The sequence below is a fragment of the Saimiri boliviensis genome, chromosome 7 (assembly GCF_048565385.1).
Source record: "Saimiri boliviensis isolate mSaiBol1 chromosome 7, mSaiBol1.pri, whole genome shotgun sequence".
In the NCBI taxonomy this organism is placed as follows: Eukaryota; Metazoa; Chordata; class Mammalia; order Primates; family Cebidae; genus Saimiri; species Saimiri boliviensis.
The window spans coordinates 61,667,733-61,691,446 of record NC_133455.1 but is presented as its reverse complement, the minus strand read 5'-3'; the positions used below and the strand labels follow the sequence as shown (position 1 = coordinate 61,691,446).

Genomic DNA, 23,714 nt, shown 5'->3' with positions numbered 1-23,714 from the left:
CAGAAATACTATTTGACTCAGCAATCCCATTACTGGGTATACTCAAAGGATTATAAATCATTCTACTATAAATACACAGGCACATGTATGTTTATTGCAGCACTGTTCACAATAGCAAAGACTTGGAACCAACCCAGATGCTCATCAATGATAAATTGGATAAAGAAAATGTGGCACGTATATACCATGGAATACTATGCAGCCATAAAAAAGATGGGTTTGTATCCTTTTCGGGGACAGGGATGAAGCTGGAAACCATCATTCTCAGCAAACTAGCATAGGAATGGAAAACCAAACACTGCGTATTCTCACTCATAAGTGGAAATTGAACAATGAGAACACGTGAACATAGGGAGGGGAGCATAACACACTGGGGCCTGTTGGGGGATGGGAATCTAGGGGAGAAATAGCATTAGGAAAAATACCTAATGTAAATGACAGGTTGATGGGTGCAGCAAACCACCATAGTATGTGTATCCCTATGTAACAAACCTGCACATTCTGCACATATATCCCAGAACTTACAGTATAATAAAAAAATTTGACCATGTGCAGTGGCTCACTCCTGTAATTCCAGCACTTTGGGAGGCCAAGGCGGGTAGATCACCTGAGGTTGGGAGTTCAAGTCCAGCCTGACCAACATGGAGAAACCCCGTCTCTATTTAAAAAAAAAAAAAAAGTAAAAAAAATTTTTTTAAAAAGCATTGACTTTTTAAAAATCTTCAAGGATTTTAAATGATGATTATAAGTCATTAAACAATTGTTTATAGGCACTGTCATGCTTGTAATAATTACTAATAACTATTGAACTTTTTCCAGATTAAAATTTCTTGTTTTAAGTGTGATTACTTCTATTTAGATTAACCTTCTATTTTTGGCAAAGACAGTGTGTTTTCTTTCTTTCTTTTTTTTTGTTTTTTTTTGTTGTTTTTTTTTTTTTTTTTTTTTTTTAGACAGAGTCTCACTCTGTCTCCCAGGCTGGAGTGCAGTGGTGCAATCTTAGCACACTGCAACCTCTGCTGCTCAGGTTCAAGCGATTGTCCTGCCTCAGCCTCCTGAGTAGCTGGGATTACAGGCGCCTGCCACCGCGCCTGGCTAATGTTTGTAGTTTTAGTACAGATTGGGTTTCACTATCTTGGCCAGGCTGGTCTTAAATGCCTGACCTCATGATTCACCTGCCTCGGCCTCTCAAAGTGCTGGAATTACAAGTGTGAGCCACCACACCTGGCCATGTTTTTATATTCTAATTCCAAAACTAAATCAACTATTTTGAAGATGGAATGCCGTGCCAGACTTTTCAGTCTTAATAATATAACCAACCTTAGCAGTCTGCCTGAATGCAGCAGTGAATATTATTAAATTATAAAAATCCAGATGTTACATCAACATACCATAGTAAATTCTAACTAAAAAAGCTATGCATTGAAAAGTGAATATATGCTCCAGGAGGTAGTGAGCAATTTTTTTACAGAAGGATTTAAGGAGAGAGGAGCAATTCTTCAGTGAATAGTAGGTCAGATAATTTGGGCATTCTCCAACACCATCTCCTATGCCCCTTATACTCCAAGCACATTAGATGACTCAGTCTTACTGGAACATCTGTACACAGCATCCGTACATTCCATTTCTTCTTGGGATGTCACCTTCCCAACCCATTCTCTGACAAGCAAATTCCTGTTCAACCATAAAGACATAAATCAAAAGTCATCTCTTCTGTGAGGCCTTCTCTTATACTCTGGAGGCCAAAATATTCATGTCTTCTTTTGTAGTCACAAAGCACTTTGTAAATATGCTACTATTACTACTCTGCTTGCTTCGGGGGAGGTGGAGAGGGAGAGAGAGGGAGAAAGGAGTGAGTAATATCTAATCTTTGTTTCCTATCCAGTACTCGACAATCAAGAATAGTTTATTGCATAAATTACCAATTCTAAAAATCTGTCATTCCAAGGCAGGAGAGCTGTTAAAAATGCAGATTCCTAGTCTTAATGAATCACACTTTCAGGAGGGTGGATCTTTTTGACAAGCAGTTCAAGTGATCTGTGGAACAGACTTTGACCATCTCTGCCCTAGGCTGGCCACCACTCTTTCCGCCCAGCCTACTCTCTCCTAAGAGCTCATTTTAGCTTCTCCTATTCCTAGTTAACCTTGCCTTTCACATTTTCTAAGCCATTTATTTGACTCTGAATTCTTCCATAAGATTACATTTATTTAGCTTTCAGATAAGGATATACATTGCAGACCACCTGCCCTAGAATTTAGTTTTTTAGCTGACATATAATTTCATATATTTGTTCAATTAACCTACATTCATCAGGACCCTGTACATATGTATGTCTGTGTGTCCACCCATGCACATATACACGCACTACATTTGAAACATTCTGGAGTTTGTTTGTTTATTTTTGAGATAGGATCTCGCTCTCTTTTCCTGACTGGAGTAGAGTGGCACAATGGCTCACTGCAGCCCTGACTTCCTGGTCTCAAGCAATCCTCCCACTTCAGCCTTTTGAGTAGCTGTGTCTACAGGTGTGCACTACCATGCCTGGCTAATTATTTAATATTTATAGAGATGGGATCTCCCTTCGTTGCCCAATCTGGTCTTGAACTCCTGAGCTTAAGTGATCGTCCTGCCTCATCTTCCCAACATGTTGGGATGACAGGCTTGAGCCACTGTACCTGACCAGGGATTATGATAGAAAATACAATTAAACCTGTGTTCTAGTAGGTAATGTTTTAAGAATTCATTTTCTAACCAAATTTATTTGGAAATTATTTAATTGGCTACATGCATTCTAGTATTACGTCTTTCAGCACTACCCTCCCTAACCAAATGAAGTCAAGAAAGAAACTGGGGAAACAAATTTCCTCATTTCTGCTTCTTAAATAATCCCTAACATAGAACCCAGTCCCTAATATTTAACTAAGTAGATCACAAGATTTATGCAATATTCTTTAAATGACTCAGTAACAGAAGAAAGTTAATTCTGCCTACTCTGCCCAAATGATTGAAATGCAATCCTCTCAAGACACTTACACAAAGAACCTACTCAAGAACAATTCTATTAAAATATAAATCCTATTGTGGTAGACTGAAAAAAAAGCTATTATAAATCTTGATAAACCCTAACACAAGATAATGGAAAACTAAGTTATAATAAGTATGTCATCAAAAATTCCATGTCATGTGATAATAGTGTCTTTTCTTAATAAACTTATTGGAAGACTTTATGTTATTCTACTCAGGATAACCCACTCAGTTTCATGAACTTTGTTCATGAATGCAAAGTCAAAAAATCTTTTTCTAAAATTTTTTTTAAAGAAAGTTATTTCATCTAAGTTCAGGCAGCGAACAACATGGGTCCTAGTGCAGGTTCTTTGCGCAGTAATGATATTGGAAGTCTGGACATTCTGCCTTTGCAAATGAAAAACAAAATAGGTCGGAACTATATGAAGAAATTTCTCTAAGGAAATGCTATTGTCCTCCATGACCGAAGGCATTGTATCTATAAATTCACCTAAGTGAAATTGCATCCATGGCACCAGAAACCAACCTGGAAGCCAAATTGAGACAGGAGGGAACAAGCAAAGACTTACAGTGCATTCCTTTGAGGATGTACCAGGAAAACAAAGGACTGCAACAGACTTGCCTTAACCCATCCACTCTCAGGAGGACTACACCAATTCCATTCCAACAGAAAGATTACACTGGTTCTCCAAGAGAGGGATGCAGAGGGCAAGAGATTTCCTTATCCCAAATCAGAAGCTGCAAAGAGAGAAGACTAGGAGTCCCTAAAGATGGAGATATGGAAAGCAGTAGTTAGGACCCCTCTGCGGTCTGAATCCCAGCTTTTCCATTTGCCATTGGGACCTTGAGAAAGTTTTCTTTTTCTTTCTTTCTTTCTTTCTTTCTTTTTTTTTTTTAAAGACAGAGTCTCACTCTGTCACCCAGGCTGGAGTGCAGGTGTCAAAGTCTCAGCTCACTGCAGACTCCACCTCCGGGTTCAAGGGATTCTGGTACCTCAGCCTCCTGAGTAGCTGGAATTACAGGTGTGTGCCACCACGCCCTGCTAATTTTTGTATTTGCAGTAGAGATGGGGTTTCACCATGTTGGCTAGGCTGGTCTCAAACTCCTGAGCTCAGGTGATCTGCCCGCTTCAACCTCCCAAAGTGTTGGGATTATAGGCGTGAGCCGTGCCATCCAGCCAAGAAAGTTTTCTTAAATCCCTCTGTCCCTCAGTTTTCTCATCCAAAAATGGAGGTAATTATGATATTTGCTTGTTTGAATTAATATAGCACTTGACATATAGTCAATAAATGTTAGCTGTGATGATAATGTTCCATGTAGGTTGTTATATGTGGTCCTCCCCAAATGAGAGACATTCATAGTGGAACTATTATGAAGCCTAGAAAACCACCAGGCTTGAACAACCTAGAAAGAAAAGTCATTGCCGGGCGCGGTGGCTCAAGCCTGTAATCCCAGCACTTTGGGAGGCCGAGGCGGGTGGATCACGAGGTCGAAAGATCGAGACCATCCTGGTCAACATGGTGAAACCCCGTCTCTACTAAAAATACAAAAAACTAGCTGGGCGTGGTGGTGCGTGCCTGTAATCCCAGCTACTTAGGAGGCTGAGGCAGGAGAATTGCCTGAGCCCAGGAGGCGGAGGTTGCGGTGAGCCGAGAACGCGCCATTGCACTCCAGCCTGGGTAACAAGAGCGAAACTCCGTCTCAAAAAAAAAAAAAAAAAAAAAAAAAAAAAAAAAAAAAGAAAAGTCATTTATATGACTGAATACTAGAGTTCTTTTTCTAGAACCCTGGTCTGGTCATTTCTATCTTATGTAAAAGTTTTGACAGTCTACAATAATCCACTAAGTGAACTGAGAAGGAATCTAGGGAGGATCTGAGTTAGGCTTCACAGTAACTGAAGAATAAAGATTTAAGGAAACGGAGCCATAATGATTTTTAAGAATTTGATGTTTGCTTTAAAAAGTTTAGTTTTTTAGACCAGGTGTGATGGTTCATACCTGTAATCCCAGCACTCCAAGAGGCCGGGTGGGACCATTGAGCCCAGGAGTTTGAGACCAGCCTGGACAACAAAGGGAGACAGACACCTTCTCTACAAAAGACTAGTTCGGTGTAGTGGAGTGTACCTAGTAGTCCCAGCTGCTCAAGAGGCTAGGCAGGAGGATCACTTGAGCCCCAAGAGTTCAAGACTGCAGTTAGCTATGATCTAGCCACTGCACTCAAGCCTGGGTCACAGAACAAGACCCTGTCTCTTAAAAAAAAAAATTATTTCCAGGCAATATTAGTTTTAAAAAGTTCCTAGAGTATTCTAATTACTGATCACTTAATCTATATCACTTTTTAGAAAGAATGCAGTGCCTAAAAAGAATACTCAAATTTTGATCTCAGGTTCTTTTCTCTAGTGTAAAAAAGTACTTTCCATCCAAAATCCTTCCACACAACCTCAGACTTTCCAAACAAGAAAGAATTTTTTAAAAATCTCACATGAAACTTCAGCGTATCTCATACAAAACTTTACACACTCAGTGAAAGTTTTTTCTGACCCTTTAAGAAGCATGTTGATGTAATTCTTCTGGTCAAATCTTAGTTTATCATTTGAGAGAGACATTTATTTTAAACCCATTTCTCCCAAAAAACTAAATAGCAAAGAATTCAAAGCGAGTTAACTTGCAGATATTTAAAATCTGTTTTGATTATGTTGGGTTGTTAATTGTTCTTTTCTAACGCACTTAGTGTATCTCTTGTGTCAAGTATGCCCATTGCAAAAAGGGCTCTGATGAATTTTTCGGCTTTCACACTTCACAGTTTCTCCCTCCACATTGGGAAATTTCTCCTGCCTGGAAGAGCACAATAACTTGGCACCTACTCACACTTTATAAACTAATCGACTGCAGTGTAGAAAAAAATATTTTACTAGAAGGAAACAAAATATCCAACATATTAGAGAAAGTAAGCAATAGGAAAATCATGGTCCTCTTGTGAACATTTTTCTAATGTAAAGCACTGGCCCCTATGGAAGGACCTACCACACTCGTCTTTGCTGGCTGGAATGCTGGCTTAGTCAGGGTTCCCAGCCATCTCCCCAGTGGGCAGGATCTCTTCTGGGAAAAACACTGTGACAATGTTTGTAGTCCTGCCTTCTGCTGGGTTCTTTTTTGGTGTACCTCCAAGAATAGAATCATAGATATGTAGAGCTAGAAATTATTTTGGAGATTTTGTATATTTGAAAAAATGAAGTCCAGAAAAAGGAAGTAATTTACCCAAGGGCTAACACCTAACTGATAATAGGACTGGAGCCCTATCTAATGGTCTCCATTGCTTCCAAGCCCAACTGCTGCTTTGGAAGAACTCAGAATCCATATTTCACAGACATTTTTAGCTTTGTATTACCATTATTAATAGAAATAGAACTACGTGTGCAGAGGATAAACATTCAATGATTCAGTCATTAAAATAACATTTGCATAACATGTTGTGAATGTGTTATATATAATAGACAGTAACCAAATTTACTAAAATTTATAATGTGTTTATATATTTTAAAAATGTTTAAACACTGTGAAAATAATATAATCTTGAATAAAATTATATCCATGTTATTAACTAATTCAATAAACATTTTTGCAATTTCACCATTAGCAGACATAGCCGTAAGTGTGAAAATATAGAAAAGACAGAAAAACAGTTCTTGTTCTCACCTTGCCAGCAAATTGGGAAGGCTGACATAAAACAGACAAGTATGATACTGTGTGTTTCCAGCTGTGATATCACGTGGCGTGAGTCCCATGGCAGCACAAGTGAGGGACACTTCACTGTGGTGGAAGAAAAAGAATGCTCCCTCAAATAGGTAACACCAAACTTGAATCTTTAAAAAGGGAGATTTAGGAACAAAGGGCATTAAAAGGAGAGAGAACAGCCTGTGCCAAACAAGTAGGTTGACAGCACGTGGCAGATTTGGAGAGCAAGAACATCCATATGGCTGCATCTCAAAATTAAATGAGGGTGAGGACAGGCAGGGACCAGATCATGAAGAGCTTTGTGCATCGTGATAAAACATTTCAGTTTTACCAGAAAATAATGAGAAGGTGTTGAAAAATTGTATGCTGTAAATTAAACAATGTGACTGAAATTATACTATAAAGCTTATGTTGTGTTTGGTTTGGTTTTTCCCTACTCCTTAATATCAGATGCCTTAGTAAAATACCTAAGAGTAGAATGTGATAAGACTCTAGAATCTGATTCTTGTATACAGCTTACGAAAATCTCACTGTCTGCATCTGTAAAATGGAAATAATTAAAAGGTTGTAAAAACTACACAAGTTAAGTCCTGTTAATCATTTATTACAGTGTCTTCTGTATTGTAAACACTCAATAAATAGAAGCTGGCATCATTTTCATCATCAGTGTAAAAAAGCTGAATTCCAGAAAGTGGATTGGAATGCCAAGAGTTGATTTTAACACCTGGACTTAAGAGCAGTTGTCTGATTCTGCTTAATCTATATTGCTTAGAGTAATAGAACCCCTTTAAGAGAACTACTTTGTCAGAGACACGGCTAGGAAAAGACATTGGTTAACAAAATACATTGATTATGTATTTGAAAGGAAATTTTCCCCGGATTTTGTTGTCCAAGAGAATGTAAGAAAAGAAAACGAGTTTCAGCAGTTTGGAGCAGCATCCTGAGAAGAGCTGTGTGCTTGATTTATTAGTTACAGGTGAAAGAGGGAAATGTCAGGGTTCATAGATAGGAATTGGGAACAAAAATAAATTTATTTTTGCCTCCCTCTGTTGTCAGGCAGGCCCCCAAAAGAGAAAGCATATTATGCTTTTAATTTGCTATGACATTGTAACTAATTGTTTATAAAGTACGCTTATACCAAAATGGCTGAAGCTTATTTTTTGCTGTATTTTTGTATTTGGAATATTTTCTGTCCTTGTGCCAAATTGGAAATTTGAAATATAGTTTAGCAATTTCAGTTTGGCTGTATTTAAAAATTAGGCAGTTTCTAAATTAGACTTATTGTGTGTATAATGCCATCTTTCTATTAAAAATGACTCTATTTCAGCCAGGCGTGGTGACTCATGCCTGTAATCCCAGCACTTTGGTTGACCAAGGTGGGCAGATCACGAGATCAGGAGATTGAGACCTGGCCAGCATGGTAAAACCCCATCTCTACTAAAACACAAAAAGTTAGCCAGGCATGGTGGCATGCACCTGTAGTCCCAGCCACTCAGGAGGCTGAGGCAGGGGAATCGCTTGAACCTGGGAGGTGGAGGTTGCAGTGAGCTGAGATCTTGCCACTGCACTCTAGCCTGGCAACAGAGCAAGACTCCCTCTAAAAAAAAAAGGACTATATTTTAATATTCCACAAAATAATAGGTTTACTTTCTGTATTCTGTTTTGTTAGTGCTCCTATATCCCTCCCTGTAAGAGAGAGAATCAGAAGAATTTGGAAAGTGTCATGAATTGGCAACAGTACTGGAAAGATGAGATTGGTTCCCAGCCATTTATTTGCTATTTTAATCAACATCAAAGGTAAGTCAATATTTAAATGTACATATTAAAATTGTTTGTAGTCTCTGCAACTTATTACACTGATATATCATAGATTACGCACCCACTTGACAGCATGGAGATAGGCTCAGCTCTTCCTAGCATGTAGTTACGGAAACGCGTATAAAGAATCTGCAGGACAGAGAGAAAGACTTGTGTTGTACATCTTACCCTCTGAATACACTACAGAGTGATAGTGCCTTTAGGTAGGAACATTACTTTGCATTCCCTAAGAATTACAGACTGATGCTTGTGAGCTAAACAATGTGCAGATTTGTCAGCACTTTTAAACTGCATCAAATCTTTCCTTTCCTTTTCCTTTCTATTCTGATGAAGTGTCACTATCAAGAGTTCACACCATTAAACCTTTTACTTGACTTAGGGAGTACTCAGTGTATACCATATAAACCATGTAAAGATGGTTTCTTGTACTAGAACACTTTGGTACCTGATCAGATTAATCAGCAATTTATTCATCTAACATTTATTGAGTATTCACAACTCCTTGCTGCACATCTCCACTTGGATGTTCCAGGGTTACTGCAAACTTCACTTCCTCCCGTAATCACTGTCTTAGAAAATGGCATGACCATTCACTCATCTACCCAATCCAGAAACCTTTGAGTAATTCTTAGTTCACTTTTCTCCTATGTCAACATCATGGATTTTTGTTTGTTTGTTTGTTTGTTTGTTTTTAGACAGAGTCTCACTCTGTCACCCAGGCTGGAGTGCAGTGGCGAGATCTCGGTTCATTGCAGCCTGTCCTTTCCGGGTTCAAGCGATTCTTCTGCCACAGCCTCCTGAGTACCTGGGACTACAGGCACGCACCACCACGCCTGGCTAATTCTTGTATTTTTAGTAGAGCCAGGATTTCACCATGTTGTTGACCAGGCTGGTATCTAACTCCTGGCCTCAAGTGATCTGCCTGCCTCAGCCTCACAAAGTGTTGGGATTACAGGCGTGAGCCACTGTGTCCAACCCATCATGTTGATTTTTACCTTTATCATGACTCCTCTCTGCCTCCCCACTATCACTGTCTTAATTTGCATCCAGGTTTCTCAGCTCCATTAATGCAATAGTCTTCTAACAAGTCTTTGGCCTTCACTGTGGACCCACTCCAAGCCACTCTCCACAGTACTGCCAGGATAATCTTTCTAACACATGAGTCTAATCAGGTTACTCTGCATAGTTTTCAGAATAAAGCTCAAATATCTTGGCATGGCATATGTCAGATAGCTATTGCTACGTAACAAATCACCCTAAACGTGGTGGCTTACTACAGCAATAACACATTATTTTTTATGATTCTGTGGGTTGGCTGTGTTCATCTGCAGTTGGATGATGGCTGAAATAGCTATGCGGTCCAAGATGGCCTCCTCCATCCCTCATATGCCTAGCAGTCAGTGCTGGCTGTCAGCTGGGGCCTTGTATCCTCACCACCTGGCCTCTCATTCTTCAGTAGGCAAGATCGCCTTCCTTACAAGGTGGCAGCCTCAGACAGCATTTCAAGAGAGGCAGACCTCAGCTCTGCAGTTTGAATAATGTCACTTCTGACACATTCTGTTGGTCAAAGCAAGTCATGAAGCCAGCCTCATTCATGAGGTGCTGAAGTAGGCTTTGCCTCTTGATAGTAGGAGCTGCAAAACAATAGGGTTTCTCAAGATCTCATCTCAGACTGTCACTTTTCCAACCTCATCTCCCTTCTCATGCTTCTTGGTGGCCATACTGGAAATTCCTCAGATATCAACTTCTCTTCCTTGATCCCCAGATTTTGATTTAGCTCTGTATCAGTTGAGATGCGATTTGTTGCAGGTAATCAGAATTTTGACTCAAAGCATCATAAAAAATTAGGAAATGTATTATTGTATACATCAAGAAATGCAAGGCTAGGCATGGTGGTTCATGCCTTTAATCCCAATACTTTGGGAGGCTGAGGTGGGAGGATCACTTGAGCCTAGGATTTCATGGCCACTCTGGGCAACATAGGGAGACCCTATCTCTACCAAAAAAAAAAAAAAGATTTAAATTAGCCAGGCATGCATGGTGGTGTGCACCTGTAGTCCCAGCTACTTGGGAAGCTAACATGGGAAAATTGCTTGGGCCCTACGAAGCCTTGGGAGGTTGAGGCTGCAGTGAGCCATGATCACGCCACTGCATGTCAGCCTTGGTGACAGAATGAGACCCTGCTTCAAAAAAAAAAAAAAAAAAAAAAGTAAAGAAAAGAAAAAGAAAATGAAAGAGAATTGCACTGGTGGATGAATGTCAGGGTTGCAGGATTGTTTGGTGCAATGGCTTATTGGTATCACCAAAAACTCAGCTCCTTTTCAAATCTCAGTTTGGCCTCAAGGTGGCTCTTTTCACAGTTATAATCTAGTTGCTTCCGTTCCAGATGTCACAGTCAGATGTAGCAGTGTCCAAAGAGAAAAAGCCTGTCTTTCTTGATACATTTTTCTTGTGATTTGAAACCTTTCCCTATCTTCGCACAGGCAACCTTCCCTCATGTTTCCTTGTTCACAGTGAGTTCCTTTGCCTACACCGAAACCAATCACAAGAAAAACAAGCAGAATCTACCCCTGACTTGGGGCTAGTGTTATGTCTCTTAAGTCATGTGAAGAAATGGTATACCCCTGAGTAGGTTTGGGAAGGAAGAAGAAAGGGAACATTTCTGGCTGTTGTGGAACAGCCAGAAATGCCAGCAAAAAGGTGCGTCTCCCATAGTCCATAGTTTTTTTTTTTTTTTTTTCCCCCCCAGGAAACGTTTCTGAGTCATAATATTCCATAGTCTTCTATGTACAGCTCTGTCCCAGAGGCTTACAATGGTTGCTTCACATAACTAGCCCAGAGGAGCTTTTTATTTTATTTTATTCATTTTTGTTTTGTTTGAGACGGAGTCTTACTCTGTTGCTCAGGCTGGAGTGCATTGGCGTGATCTTGGCTCACTGCAACCTCCGCTTCTCAGGTTCAAGTGATTTTCTTGCTTTAGCTTCCCCACTAGCTGGGATTACAGGTGCCTGCAACAATGCCCAGCTAAGGTTTGTATTATTTATTAGAGATGGGGTTTCGCCATGTTAGCCAGGCTGGTCTTGAACTCCTGACTTCACGTGATCCACCCATCTCGCCCTCCTAAAGTACTGGGATTATAGGTGGGAGCCACTGTGCCCAGCTAGAGGAGCTTTAAAAAGCAAAATTTACCAAAGATGAATTAATTAGAATCTTTGGTGGTTGAACCTGGGCATTAGCATTTTGTAAAATCAATGCTAGGAATTCTAATCTATAACCAGAAACTAGAGCCACTGCTTTTCCCTTTCAGTTATCACCCATTACTGGAATCGTTTGCATGCCTCTTTTCCTAACCAGATGGCACACTTGTTAAGGGTGTGGGCCACTCTTCTTTGTTTATGTATCTCTAATACCTAGCACAGTGCCTGGTTTTCAGGTAATAAATATTTGGTGAGTGAATGAATAAGTGAGTGTGATGTGTCAAATTAAAAGGAGGGTTATTTGCTTCCAAGGAATTAGGATTTATTGGTGAAAGCAGATGTACGTGCAAACAGAAATATGCTTACATCAGCTAGAAATAGACGGGGGAAGACTTAACACGGAGGTGGCTACAATAAAGAAATCAAAGCTTGACAATGTAAGGTACCTTAGGTAAACAAGTCATCTAATATGGAGTAACGAATTTGCAAGCTGGAAAGGTAGCGTGGGGTTCGATTTCTAATGGGTCATTAGTGTCAAACTATAGGGATGGTCTTTGTCATATAGGCAATAAAAATTTGCGAAAAGTTTTTTTTTTTTTAATCAAAGACTGACATGAGTAGACCTTTGGAGTTAGAAAGTAACTGGTGTGAGTGTTGAAAGTATACTGGCTGGGGAAGATGGTTTAAAGGCAGAAAGAAAGAAGAGTACTGAGTGAAAAAACATTTTTTTTTTTTTTTTTTTTTTGAGACGGAGTTTCGCTCTTGTTGCCCGGGCTGGAGTGCAATGGCGCGATCTCGGCTCACCGCAATCTCTGCCTCCTGGGTTCAGGCAATTCTCCTGCCTCAGCCTCCTGAGTAGCTGGGATTACAGGCATGTGCCACCATGCTCAGCTAATTTTTTGTATTTTTTAGTAGAGACAGGGTTTTACCATGTTGACCAGGATGGTCTCGATCTCTTGACCTCGTGATCCACCCATCTCGGCCTCCCAAAGTGCTGGGATTACAGGCTTGAGCCACTGTGCCTGGCCCGAAAAAACATTTTTGAATGGTTACTATGTGCCTGCCATTGTGAATGACATTTTATTTAGAATACTGAATTTCTAAATACTAGCCCCATTAACAGATAAGTAAACTGCATGTTTAAAAAAAAGTTAATTGGCCGGGTGCAGTGGCTCAAGCTTGTAATCCCAGCACTTTGGGAGGCCGAGGCAGGTGGATCATGAGGTCAAGAGATCGAGACCATCCTGGTTAACATGGTGAAACCCCGTCTCTACTAAAAATACAAAAAATTAGCTGGGCATGGTGGCACGTGCCTGTAATCCCAGCTACTCAGGAGGCTGAGGCAGGAGAATTGCCTGAACCCAGGAGGCGGAGGTTGCGGTGAGCCGAGATCGCGCCATTGCACTCCAGCCTGGGTAACAAGAGTGAAACTCCGTCTCAAAAAAAAAAAAAAAGTTAATTAACTTGTCCAATGCACACGACTATTAAGTGCAAAAATTGGAATCTAGTTTGTCTGATTCCCAAAGCTCCCGTCAACCATCAGCTGAGTCTTCATAAGAGACTCTGAGGGCATAAATGGGAATCATGGTAGTGAAAGTGGCTAACAGGGATTGTAGTAGTAAGACTTTTTAGAGTTAGAATCAACAGAACTTAATGACAATGTAAGCGATGAGGAAAAAGAAGGCGTCAAACTTGACTGAGTGCTGGAAAAGGACAGTGTAGCTCCGAGTATGCTGACTTTGAGTGATTCTTAAAATATCCAGAAGATGCTTTGAAAGAGTTAGAAACACAGACTTGCAGCTCAGGAGCAGGAGGTCAGAAGCAGTGCTGTTCAGATGTGGGGATTGTGGTGCACAAGCTGTAGTTAAAGTGAAGACATAGAGTGCATATTGGGAACACATACAGCGGGAAGGGAAATGTTGACAGAATCTTAGGATCGTCTACATTTAAGTTATAGGCAGAAGGAGATGAAGGAGGAGTGGCTGGAGGGTGAGAGTGAGACATAAAAAAAAGAATGTCTTGAAGGGAGAGTATTTTAAGGAGAAGATAGTCAAGAAGAATGTAATTTACATACAGTCTTTGATGAGTACAGACTACTCATTCAAGAAGTTTGCCATGGACTGCATCAAACTAAAAAGCTCATATAACAAAGAAAACACTCAGCAGAGTGAAAAGGCAACCTACAGAATGGGAGAAGCTATCTGCAAACTATATATCTGCTAAAGAGTTAATTTCCAAAATATATAAGGAACTCCTACAACTCAATAGTAAAAGAAACTAATAACCTGATTAAAAAATGGCCTAAGGGCTTAAATAGATATTTCTCAAAAATAGACATCTAAATGACTGACAGGTATATGAAACATTGCTGAACCTCACTAATCAACAGAGAAATACAAATCAAAGCCACAGTGAAATGTCACCTCACACTTGTTAGAATGGCTATTAACAAAAAACAAAAGACAGGCATTGGTGAGGATGTGGAGAAATTGGAACCCTTGCATATTGTTGGTGGAAATGCAAAATGGTGCAGCTGCTATGGAAGATAGTGTGATGCTCCTCAAAAAATTAACAGTAGAACTACCATATGATCCAGCAATCCCACTCCGGGCTATTCTTCCAAAAGACTTGAAATCAGGATCTTGAAGAGATATCAGCAGTCCTCCTTTTACCACAGCAATATTCACAATAGCCAAGATGTGGAAACAGCCTAAATGCCCATCAGCAGATGAATGGATCAAGAATATGTGAAGCCTGGTGCGGTGGTGCATACCTGTGGTCTCAGCTGTGGGAGGCTGAGGCGGGAGGATTGCTTGATGCCAGGCGTCCAAGTCCAGCCTGGGCAACATAGCGAGATCCCATCGCAAAAAAAAGAAAAAAAAATAGAAAGAAAATATGGTGTATACATACAATGGAAGTGTTGAGCCTTTAAAAAGAAAGAAACTCTGCAGCATGTGACCACATGGATGAACCTGGAAGACGTTATCCTAAGTGAAATAAGCCAGACACAGAAAGGCAAATACTATGAGTCCACTCATATGAAGTATCTAAAATAGTCAAATTCATAGATTAAAAAAGTGGAATGGTGGTAGTTATCAGGGGCTGGGAGGAGGGGGTAATGGGAGTTACTAATCAGTGAACGTAGTTTCAGTCAAGTAAGATGAATAGCTCTACAGATCTGTGCAACACTGTACTATCGCCAACAGCAATGTAATGTACACTTAAAAATTGAGGAGGGTATATCTCATGTTGAGTATTCTTACCACAATAAAATAGGAAAGTTTCCTGTGACTGGAAAAAACCCTGGGGAGGAGGTGAGTAACTGAGGAGTGGCTACAGAGAAGGAAGCCTGCTGCAGATGAAAACTGTTGGAGGGAGAGAGAAAAATGGAATGTATATCGTAAAGTAAAAATGGAACATGCCCTGAGGAAAACGAGTTAGAATGAAATAAAATGGTGAAGGAGTAGGCAGATTTCTTTTTCTGTGAGGTGGGATGGTTTGAGCCTGAACCCACCGCTGTATGGGTCAGGTGCTTCCTCGAAGCTTCCTGCCCTGGACTGGGAACTGGTTTCAAAATGTTCCTGAGCTTGAGCTTGAGCTTGCAGTTGGAGATGCATAGGGTGCCCCTTCCACGTGCGTCCTGACTAGCCGGTGACCATGTTGATGAACGTCCTCTCACTCCCGCCTTGGGAACTGTGTGTTGTGAGGGCTGCCTTTCCCTGACAGGGTTGCCTCCTGTTAGGGCATGAATTTTGAATATCCTCAGTACCAGTCAAGAAGGACTCTTCCTCCAGACGTGTGAGGTCTACGTAAAAAGAGCTAAACCAAATTATATACTAAAAGTATAAAAGTATTTTTCTGGGCCAGGCATGGTGGCTCACACCTGTAGTCCCAGTGCTTTGGGAGGTTGAGGTGGGTGGATCACGAGATCAAGAGATCGAGACCATCATGACCAACATTGTGAAACCCCGTCTGTACTAAAAATACAAAAAGCAGCTGGACGTGGTGGTGCATGCCTGTAGTCCCAGCTTCTGGGGACGCTGAGGCAGGAGAATCGCTTGAACCCAGGAGGTGGAAGTTGTAGTGAGCCGAGATTCTGCCACTGCACTCCAGCCTGGTGACAGGGTGAGACTGTCTCAAAAAAAAAAAAAAAAAAGTATTTTTCTGCACTCTTACGACAATTCTGACACCAAACATGTGGGGTTTTCCCACACTAAGCAGTTCAGTTCCCTGGTGACACTTGCTGGTGTCCTATAATTCAGTTCACTTCTGGAATTGGTATCAGATCACACAGATTAAACAGGCGTCCCCAAACTATGGCCCGCGGGCCGCATGCAGCCCCCTGAGGCCATTTATCCAGCCCCCCGCCGCACTTCAGGAAGGGGCACCTCTTTCATTGGTGGTCAGTGAGAGGAGCACAGTATGTGGCGGCCCTCCAACGGTCTGAGGGACAGTGAACTGGCCCCCTGTGTAAGAAGTTTGGGGACGCCTGGATTAAAGGGTCCAGTCCCACAAGGTGACCCCCACTTCACATGTCAACCCCTGTCCCAGGTATCCACCTGTACTTCTGAAAGACCTTCTCTAAGTCAAGGGTTCCCACATCCTCCCTCCTTGCATTCGATAATTTGCTAGAATGGCTCACAGAATACTTTACTTACTATTACCGGTTTATTATGAAGGACACAGCTCACGAACTGCCAAACAGAAGAGATGCATTGAGCAAGGTGCCCTTTCCCGCCACCACCTTCCCAGCACCTTTACGAATGCACCAACCCTGGAGCTCTGGAGTTGTTAGGGTGTTTATGGCTATTACGTAGGCATGATTGATTACATCATTGGCCCTTGGTGATTGAGCTGATCTCTAGCCACCTCTCCCTTGCCTGGAGAAAGGTGGCTAGAGAGAAGTGGTGCTGAATTCTGATCCTCTGTTCACATGGTTGGTTCTTCTGGCAACTGGTCCCCATCCTCCAAGAGTCACCTTATCAGCATAAACTTCGCATGGTGGAAGGGGGCTTACTATGAATAACGGAGATTCTCCTCTCACCCTGGCTACTCAGGAAATTACAAGGGTTTTAGAAGTTCTGTGCCAGGAGCCGGGGCAGAGACCAAATACAAATTTCTTATTATGTCACCTATAGCAGTTGTGTTAACTTTAGTACAGTAAATTTAAGCTCATTATACCTCCTTCAGAACGGATACACATTCCCTATCCATCATCTCACTGTCCCGTTCCCAAACTGTGGGGGCGTACATAGAAGAGGGGGCGGTCTATCACAGCCCAGCAGCACTCAAGACAGGATTTTTAAGCGACTCTGGGAAGGCAGGCGTTCCAAGTTTGGCTCTTTTACCATGACATATGTGAGAGGAAGCAGGAGTGCTGTTCGGAGGTGTGAAAAATGGCAGCTCCCTGGTGCCATCCACTCTTAGTATACTTTTTACTACTGTTAAATATGAAGTTAAAATAGACTTACTGTATGGACTCCCAGATGCTCTTGATAGGATGAACTTTTTAAAGTAACCTTTAGATTTCGCTCAAACGCAGGAAATTAGGGAGAATAGTGAAGTTTCACTTTCAAGAAAAGGGTGTTATTTAAAAAATCTAAGACAAAGATTACAGGAGTCTTAGCTTTCGGCTGGTGAAGCCTTGTTGAGGCAAGCTGTATTCCAGTGCTGAGTCTCCAGCGGCCGAAGCAGCCACGAAGCAGCGGGGCCTGCCATGGGCAGTCATCTCCGTGCGGCCATCCCTGTCTACACCCAGGAAGGATTCTGCAGAGGTGCCACTGGGTGAATTTATGCCAAGGGCTGAATCCATTTGCGACCTTCCCGTGTAACCTTCCCGCTTTTTGCCTCCCTTAACCTTCAGGCTCAGTCTCCTCCCAATACGTGTAGATTTGTTTTTGCACTTTTTAATTCAGATAATTACACACAGTTCTGCTCCCTATATCATTTTTTCATTTTTTCCCCTCAGTCTTTCCCTGGTTTATCCCTTCTCAGTAAAACCCAACTTATATCCCCTTAATGAGTATGCTTTGAAACCCCCTTTTCATTGCCAGAAAACTTCTCTGTATTCTCAATCTTTTTATACAATTTTCTTTCTTTATCTTTGCCTTAACTGGCTTCATCTTGAAAAGGGCATGTCTCTTTGAAAATAGCTATTCATTCCTCAATTCCCTTTGGGTCTAAAGGCCAAAAGGAGTGATCGGTCTTTATTTTTTATCTTTTGCTCTGATTGGAGAGCACAGTGTTTTTCCTTATAGGTTTGCTTTTTACTGCTTTGTTTTATACCTCTGAATGGAGAGTACACAGAGCAGGCTTACACACGCACAGGTCAAATGAACAAATTCGGCCACACCACCTGTACCGTCTCTTGAATTCACTTCCTCCACCACTGGCTTGGTGCCGGCTCTCACCTAGCTTGTTGGAGTCATCCTCAACTGGTCTGTCAGCTTTGGTCTTTCCCTTGGCTGTCGTCCACACCATGCTAGTTTTTGTTTTGCTTTGTTTAAGCCTCTTTTCGATATTTTCACAGTCCTTGATTATCAATTTTTCTGCCTTCTCATCTGTAGGATAAAGGCTATGCTCTTCCAATTCCAGCTTCAACTTCTGCCATTGAATTACGTGCCAGTCAAGGAAAACCAAAGATAAAACAAGAAAACAACAACACAATAGCACGCATAGTCCTAGCCTTCATGGAGCCTATAGTCTGTAGTCCCAACATTAGTATAATTACAAAGTGGGGTCGTGCTGTGAAGGGGAAGCTCTGGGTGCTGCTATGAGATATTACGGCATGATAGGGAATTTCAAAGACCTTTCTGAGTACATCAAAATTAGGTTAAGACCAGAGCATGTTCAAGAATTAGGTAAAAAGCGAGGGGTAGAATATTTGAGAATGAGGTACCACCATGTACCAATGTTCTGCAGCAAGAAAGAGCTTGCTCGTTCTAAGTACTGGAAGGCCTGTGTGTCAAGAGACCTGTGAATGGGCGGGAGAGTAGAGCAAGAACTTGCCGGGCTTATATTTCTCTTAAGATATAGTGAGCAGCCAATCACTGGTTTTAAGCACAGTGGTAATATGGTCTGCTTTACGTATTTTACCTTTTATTCCAGCTGCATCAGTCACCTCAAGTCACTCTGTTTCCCCTGCACCTTGGTGCCTTCGCTCCTGTCTCTCTCCCCTCACCTAGGGGCACCTTCACCTTTTTCACTTGGGAAGTAGCATGGCACAGTAGTCCCAGAATGAGCTCTGGAACCAGGTGCTTTCTAGTAGTTTCATCTTAGATATGTAACTTTAATCTGTCTGTGCCTCAGTTTCCTTTGTAGAACGGGGAATATAACATCAAGGAGATGGCATGTGCCTCACCCATAATAATTCCTATAAAAGTGTTTGCTATTGTTTTTATTACAATTACTAAGATTCACCTCAAGTGTCACTGTGTAACCTTCTCCCGTCTTTTCAGGTATAATTCATTGCTTCCTCTTCTGCACTCCCAACTGCCATGATTACTTGTATCACACTGTTAGAGAGTTAGTTGTATAGGTACTTTTCTGCCGTTATAGATTATGAATTCCTTAAGGGCAGCAGCCATGTGACATCAAGCATGGGGATTTACATTTCTCCGCTACCACTGATTGATTCTACGACTTTGGATAATTGCACGGCTTCTCCATCTTGGTTTCCTCGCCTATTAAAGGGGGGTAGTAGTAGCCATCTTAAGGGCTTTTGTTTTGGTTTTGTAAAAAGCATTTGCACAATAGTGAGTGCCTAATAGACGCATGTGCTTTTCTTTCCTGCCTCTGCACATTTCTAACAACTAAGTTAGAAACAAAGTTGGGTTTGGTTATTCACTAATTGGAGGCTGAGGTGTTGAATGAATAAATAATGGGGGCTTTATGAATGAGCAAAACAGCAGAACACAAAGGAAGAAAGAGATTCTGTTGTTAAACAAAATAAATATGTTGTACTCTTGTTGCTAGCAGATCTATCCCAATTTTAAGTTCATTCAAAGTGTGTTTATCCCGTAGCATATGTTTGTAAATCCAGTTTACCTTTAGCATTTTAAAGAAAGATAAACATAATGGCCTGAGCTCAAATTGAGTAGAGGTTTCTGCAGAACACAGTTTAAAGCCATTAAAATAGAAGATTAAAAGCATCTGATCAGAAAAAGACTGCTCACTTACTTAGAGCTTAGTTTTCTTATCTATAAAATTTGATAGACTGATAGATTAAATGATCTCTAAAATTTCTTCAAACACTCAAATTCTGTGGTTTTATGATTCCCTGGTTCTGAAGACTTGTACAGAATTACAGCTTAAGATGCTAGATAAAATCCTAATGGTGAAAGGGAGAGGAAAGTAGTAAAGAACTAAGTGGTTAACAGTCTGGAGCCATTTAATGGAGAGGCAGACAGCCCTGCTACCTCAGCGGTAATTGAGTTTCATAATGATGACACTGAGCCATCAAAAAAGGTTAAATGTGGTTCAACCTGCTCTCCTTAAAAGGCAAGGAAATGTGTAACGCATTTTCAGGAAGATTTTTGCCAATAACATTTTATTTGTTTTTATTCAACTTAAAATTTAAGCTTCAATGATTTGGAAAATTCACTTTTGTGAATGCCTGCTTCCTCTCCTTGAAGCAAGCCCGTTTCAGGGGCTGCAGAGATCTTCCTGTCACCACAGAATAGCTTATCACTCTTGTGTCATGGTTGTTACTCTTTTCATAATTTAATGTCCTAAATTTTACACATAAAAATGCCACCATCTCAAGCTGGGAACATTGGCACATGCCTGTAGTCCCATCTCCTTGGGAGGCTGAGGTGGGAGGATCATTTGAATCCAGGAGTTTCAGGCTAGCCCGGGCAGCATAGTGAGACCTTGTCTTAAAAAAAGAAAAAAAAGAAAGTGATAGATGAACTTAAGAGGTTAAAATCGATAATATTGTGCCTTTATGTCATACTAAGGGGTTTAAATTTATCCTAAGAGCAGTGGAGGAGTGACAGTCACATTTAAGTTTTAGAAAGACAGGTCTAGTGGCAGCATGGAGGGTAGATTGATAGAAGCCAAAATTGGAGGACCCATGAACAATTTGGAGACTGTTGCATCAGTCTAGACAAGGGGTGGCAAGAGCTTGGACAAAGGTAGACTTAGTGGAGGAAGAAAAGGAGAAATGGACACAGGACTTGAAGGAAGTGGAGTCTGCAGATTTAGAGAAGTACATGATGCTCGATAGGGAATGAGGTTAAGCACTGGATGGAATTGGATCCAGTTCCGGCTTTCAGTTGTGGGTAACTGTTTGGGAAGCACCATTAACTGGAAGGTTCTGGAAAAGCGTTTGCTTTCCTGATGTAAGTACTCCTGCTTCCTGCTTTCTGATGCCAGGACAGCAAAAGCCATCATGCAACTTTGAGGTGATAAACAGGAGGGTGGACATCGACACATTAATGAGACTGGAGCAAAAAGAGCTGGCTTCCTGGCATGCTTGCGGAGTAGCTGCCCCCACCCTGACCGTGCCACCTCAGGATTTCTTGTTACGTGAGACAGACAACACTTGCATGCTTAGGAATAGGCTTCTGTATATGTTTATAACCAATAGAGTGAAAACTGATTGGTCAGTTGTAGTTTATTTTCCTGATGTCTTTGCATTCTAAAAACAGATTGAGCTCTAAAAACATATGCAGCTCAAAAAAAGATTTCTTTTAATATATTTATATGTTAAATTTAATTGTACCATGGGCTTCTCAGTTTTTCTTTTGGTTTTTTAATAGAACAAATTACTAAAGAAAAAACTTCATTTTTACTAGCAGACCTCAGTAATACAAAGGGGGAAAATGTGCATCGAAAGATGAGACCTAAAATTTGGAACAGATTTCAGAGGAGAATTTTGTTGACATTGGAATAAATTACTAAATACTGTGTTGGATATTTGGTAAAAAATACTTATTTTTGTTTTCTACTCTGAGAAGTATTTTTTACAATCTATCATTATAGAAGAGACTGGTTCTATGACTATTTTTTACAGGAACATATTGGCTTTTTCTTTAGACATTAAATCCAATAATATATCCTGAGTCTTAAAAAACAAAACAGTAAATCTGGAATCTTACTGAAACTGAGTCTTTTCCATATACATTTGTGTCTGTCTCCATATTAAGAGATTACATCAGAATTAAAGTCTTTCTTTGGTCCCAAAATCTGTACTTTTTTAAAGAAGCAGTGATTGCTGTGGCTTCTCCAGTATGCTGTGGAATATATATGGAAGTTATTCCAGTGTTTTTTCTCAGTCTGACATCTAAACGGCTGTACATAACTTAAAATCTGAATTTGAGAGTCTGTTTTCTAATGGTTAATCAAAGTGTTTCCATGCTTGCAAATTCATCTTCTAACAGCTTTTATCATCGTGGCATTAAAGTTAAGAATTTGATGTTATTAAATCACTTTTCATTTAAGATATTTTATGCAGCCTTCAAACAAAGCCCCGAGGGAATTTGGGAGGAAAAATACAGGAACCGTAGGACAAGTAGGTCATAGAGTGCAGCATCATCAGATGGTGGAATGCAGGGCAGGGCTGTGCGTCAGGAGACTTCATTTCTATCCATAGCTCTCTTTGTGACTTAGCGATTGACCTTGGGCTACTTATCAGGGAGCTCTTGCCTCAGTTTCATCCTAGATAAAATGGGCTAGAAATCACCCAAAACATATGTAGAATGTATTGTGGAGTTCACAGACTCATAGACTGTCAAATCTGGGAGACACATTTCAGTCATTTGCTCCAACCCAAAATGAATCCCCACCACATAATAATAATAATAATAATAATAACATTATTATTATTTTTGAGATGGAGTTTCGCTCTTGTTACCCAGGCTGGAGTGCAATGGCGCAATCTCGGCTCACTGCAACCTCCGCCTCCTGGGTTTAGGCAATTCTCCTGCCTCAGCTTCCCGAGTAGCTGGGATTACAGGCACGCGCCACCATGCCCAGCTAATGTTTTGTATTTTTAGTAGAGACAGGGTTTCACCGTGTTGACCAGGATGGTCTCGATCTCTTGACCTCGTGATCCACCCGCCTCGGTCTCCCAAAGTGCTGGGATTATAGGCTTGAGCCACCGCGCCCAGCCCCACATAATTTTTTGAAGTGTTGTCTGCTCTCTACTTGAGTGACTCTTGCGACAGTGGACATCACCTCCTCCTGAAGAAGCCCACTCCATTTTTAAACATTTTTAGTTGTCAAGAAGTGAATCCTGGGAAATACCTAAAATAGGCAAATTCATTGAGACAGAAAGTACATTAAGGGACTGGGGGAAGAGGAAAGCAGGGAGCTATTTCTCAATGACTAGGGAGTTTCTGTTTGGTGAGATTTAAGTTTTGGAAATAAATGATGTGAATCTAATTAATGCCACTAATTTGTGAGTCTAATGCTACTAAAGTGTACACTTTACCAGAATTTCTAAAAATGCACCTTGGTTAGTTCTGTAATCACAGTGTGGAGGTAGACCATATTGTCCAAGTTTTACGGTAGAGGCAACAGAAACTTTATGTACTATCACATGGCCAGGAAGAAGCAGTGTAAGGATCTACACCTGAGTACTTAACCTTCAGACTGGATGTCACCAAGTTCATTCCGCACTCACTATTGGGAACAGATTTGTCCTCGTTGTTTGGGATGCTTTTCTTTCCGTCCCCTGAGCTGGCCAGTTGTTAGAGCAAGGCAGAACCTTTCCACCACCCTTGTTAAATCCAGAGACTAAAACTCAGTTAACGACATGCATGAGCTTTTTTTAGCCACCACAGCACGCTGTTGATTCGTACAGAGCTTATACTTAATTAAACTTGCTCCCCCAACATTTGATTGATACATGCTGCTCCTTATTGAAGCAGGTTCCCCCGTTCCTAAACTAGTGAGATTTGTGTTGCATTTAAATACACAAGAATTTAAAATGTATCC

The 23,714-nt window shown here is 40.9% G+C and overlaps 1 protein-coding gene across 1 annotated transcript in view; it reads left to right on the top strand.

The window, feature by feature from the left end:
* KCNMB4 (potassium calcium-activated channel subfamily M regulatory beta subunit 4) overlaps positions 1–23,714 on the top strand; it is a 74,151-nt gene that overhangs the window by 30,619 nt on the left and 19,818 nt on the right. The window contains exon 2 of the mRNA XM_003927794.4: positions 8,429–8,556. Coding sequence (XP_003927843.1) covers positions 8,429–8,556 — 128 coding nt within the window. The remainder of the gene's footprint in view (positions 1–8,428; positions 8,557–23,714) is intronic.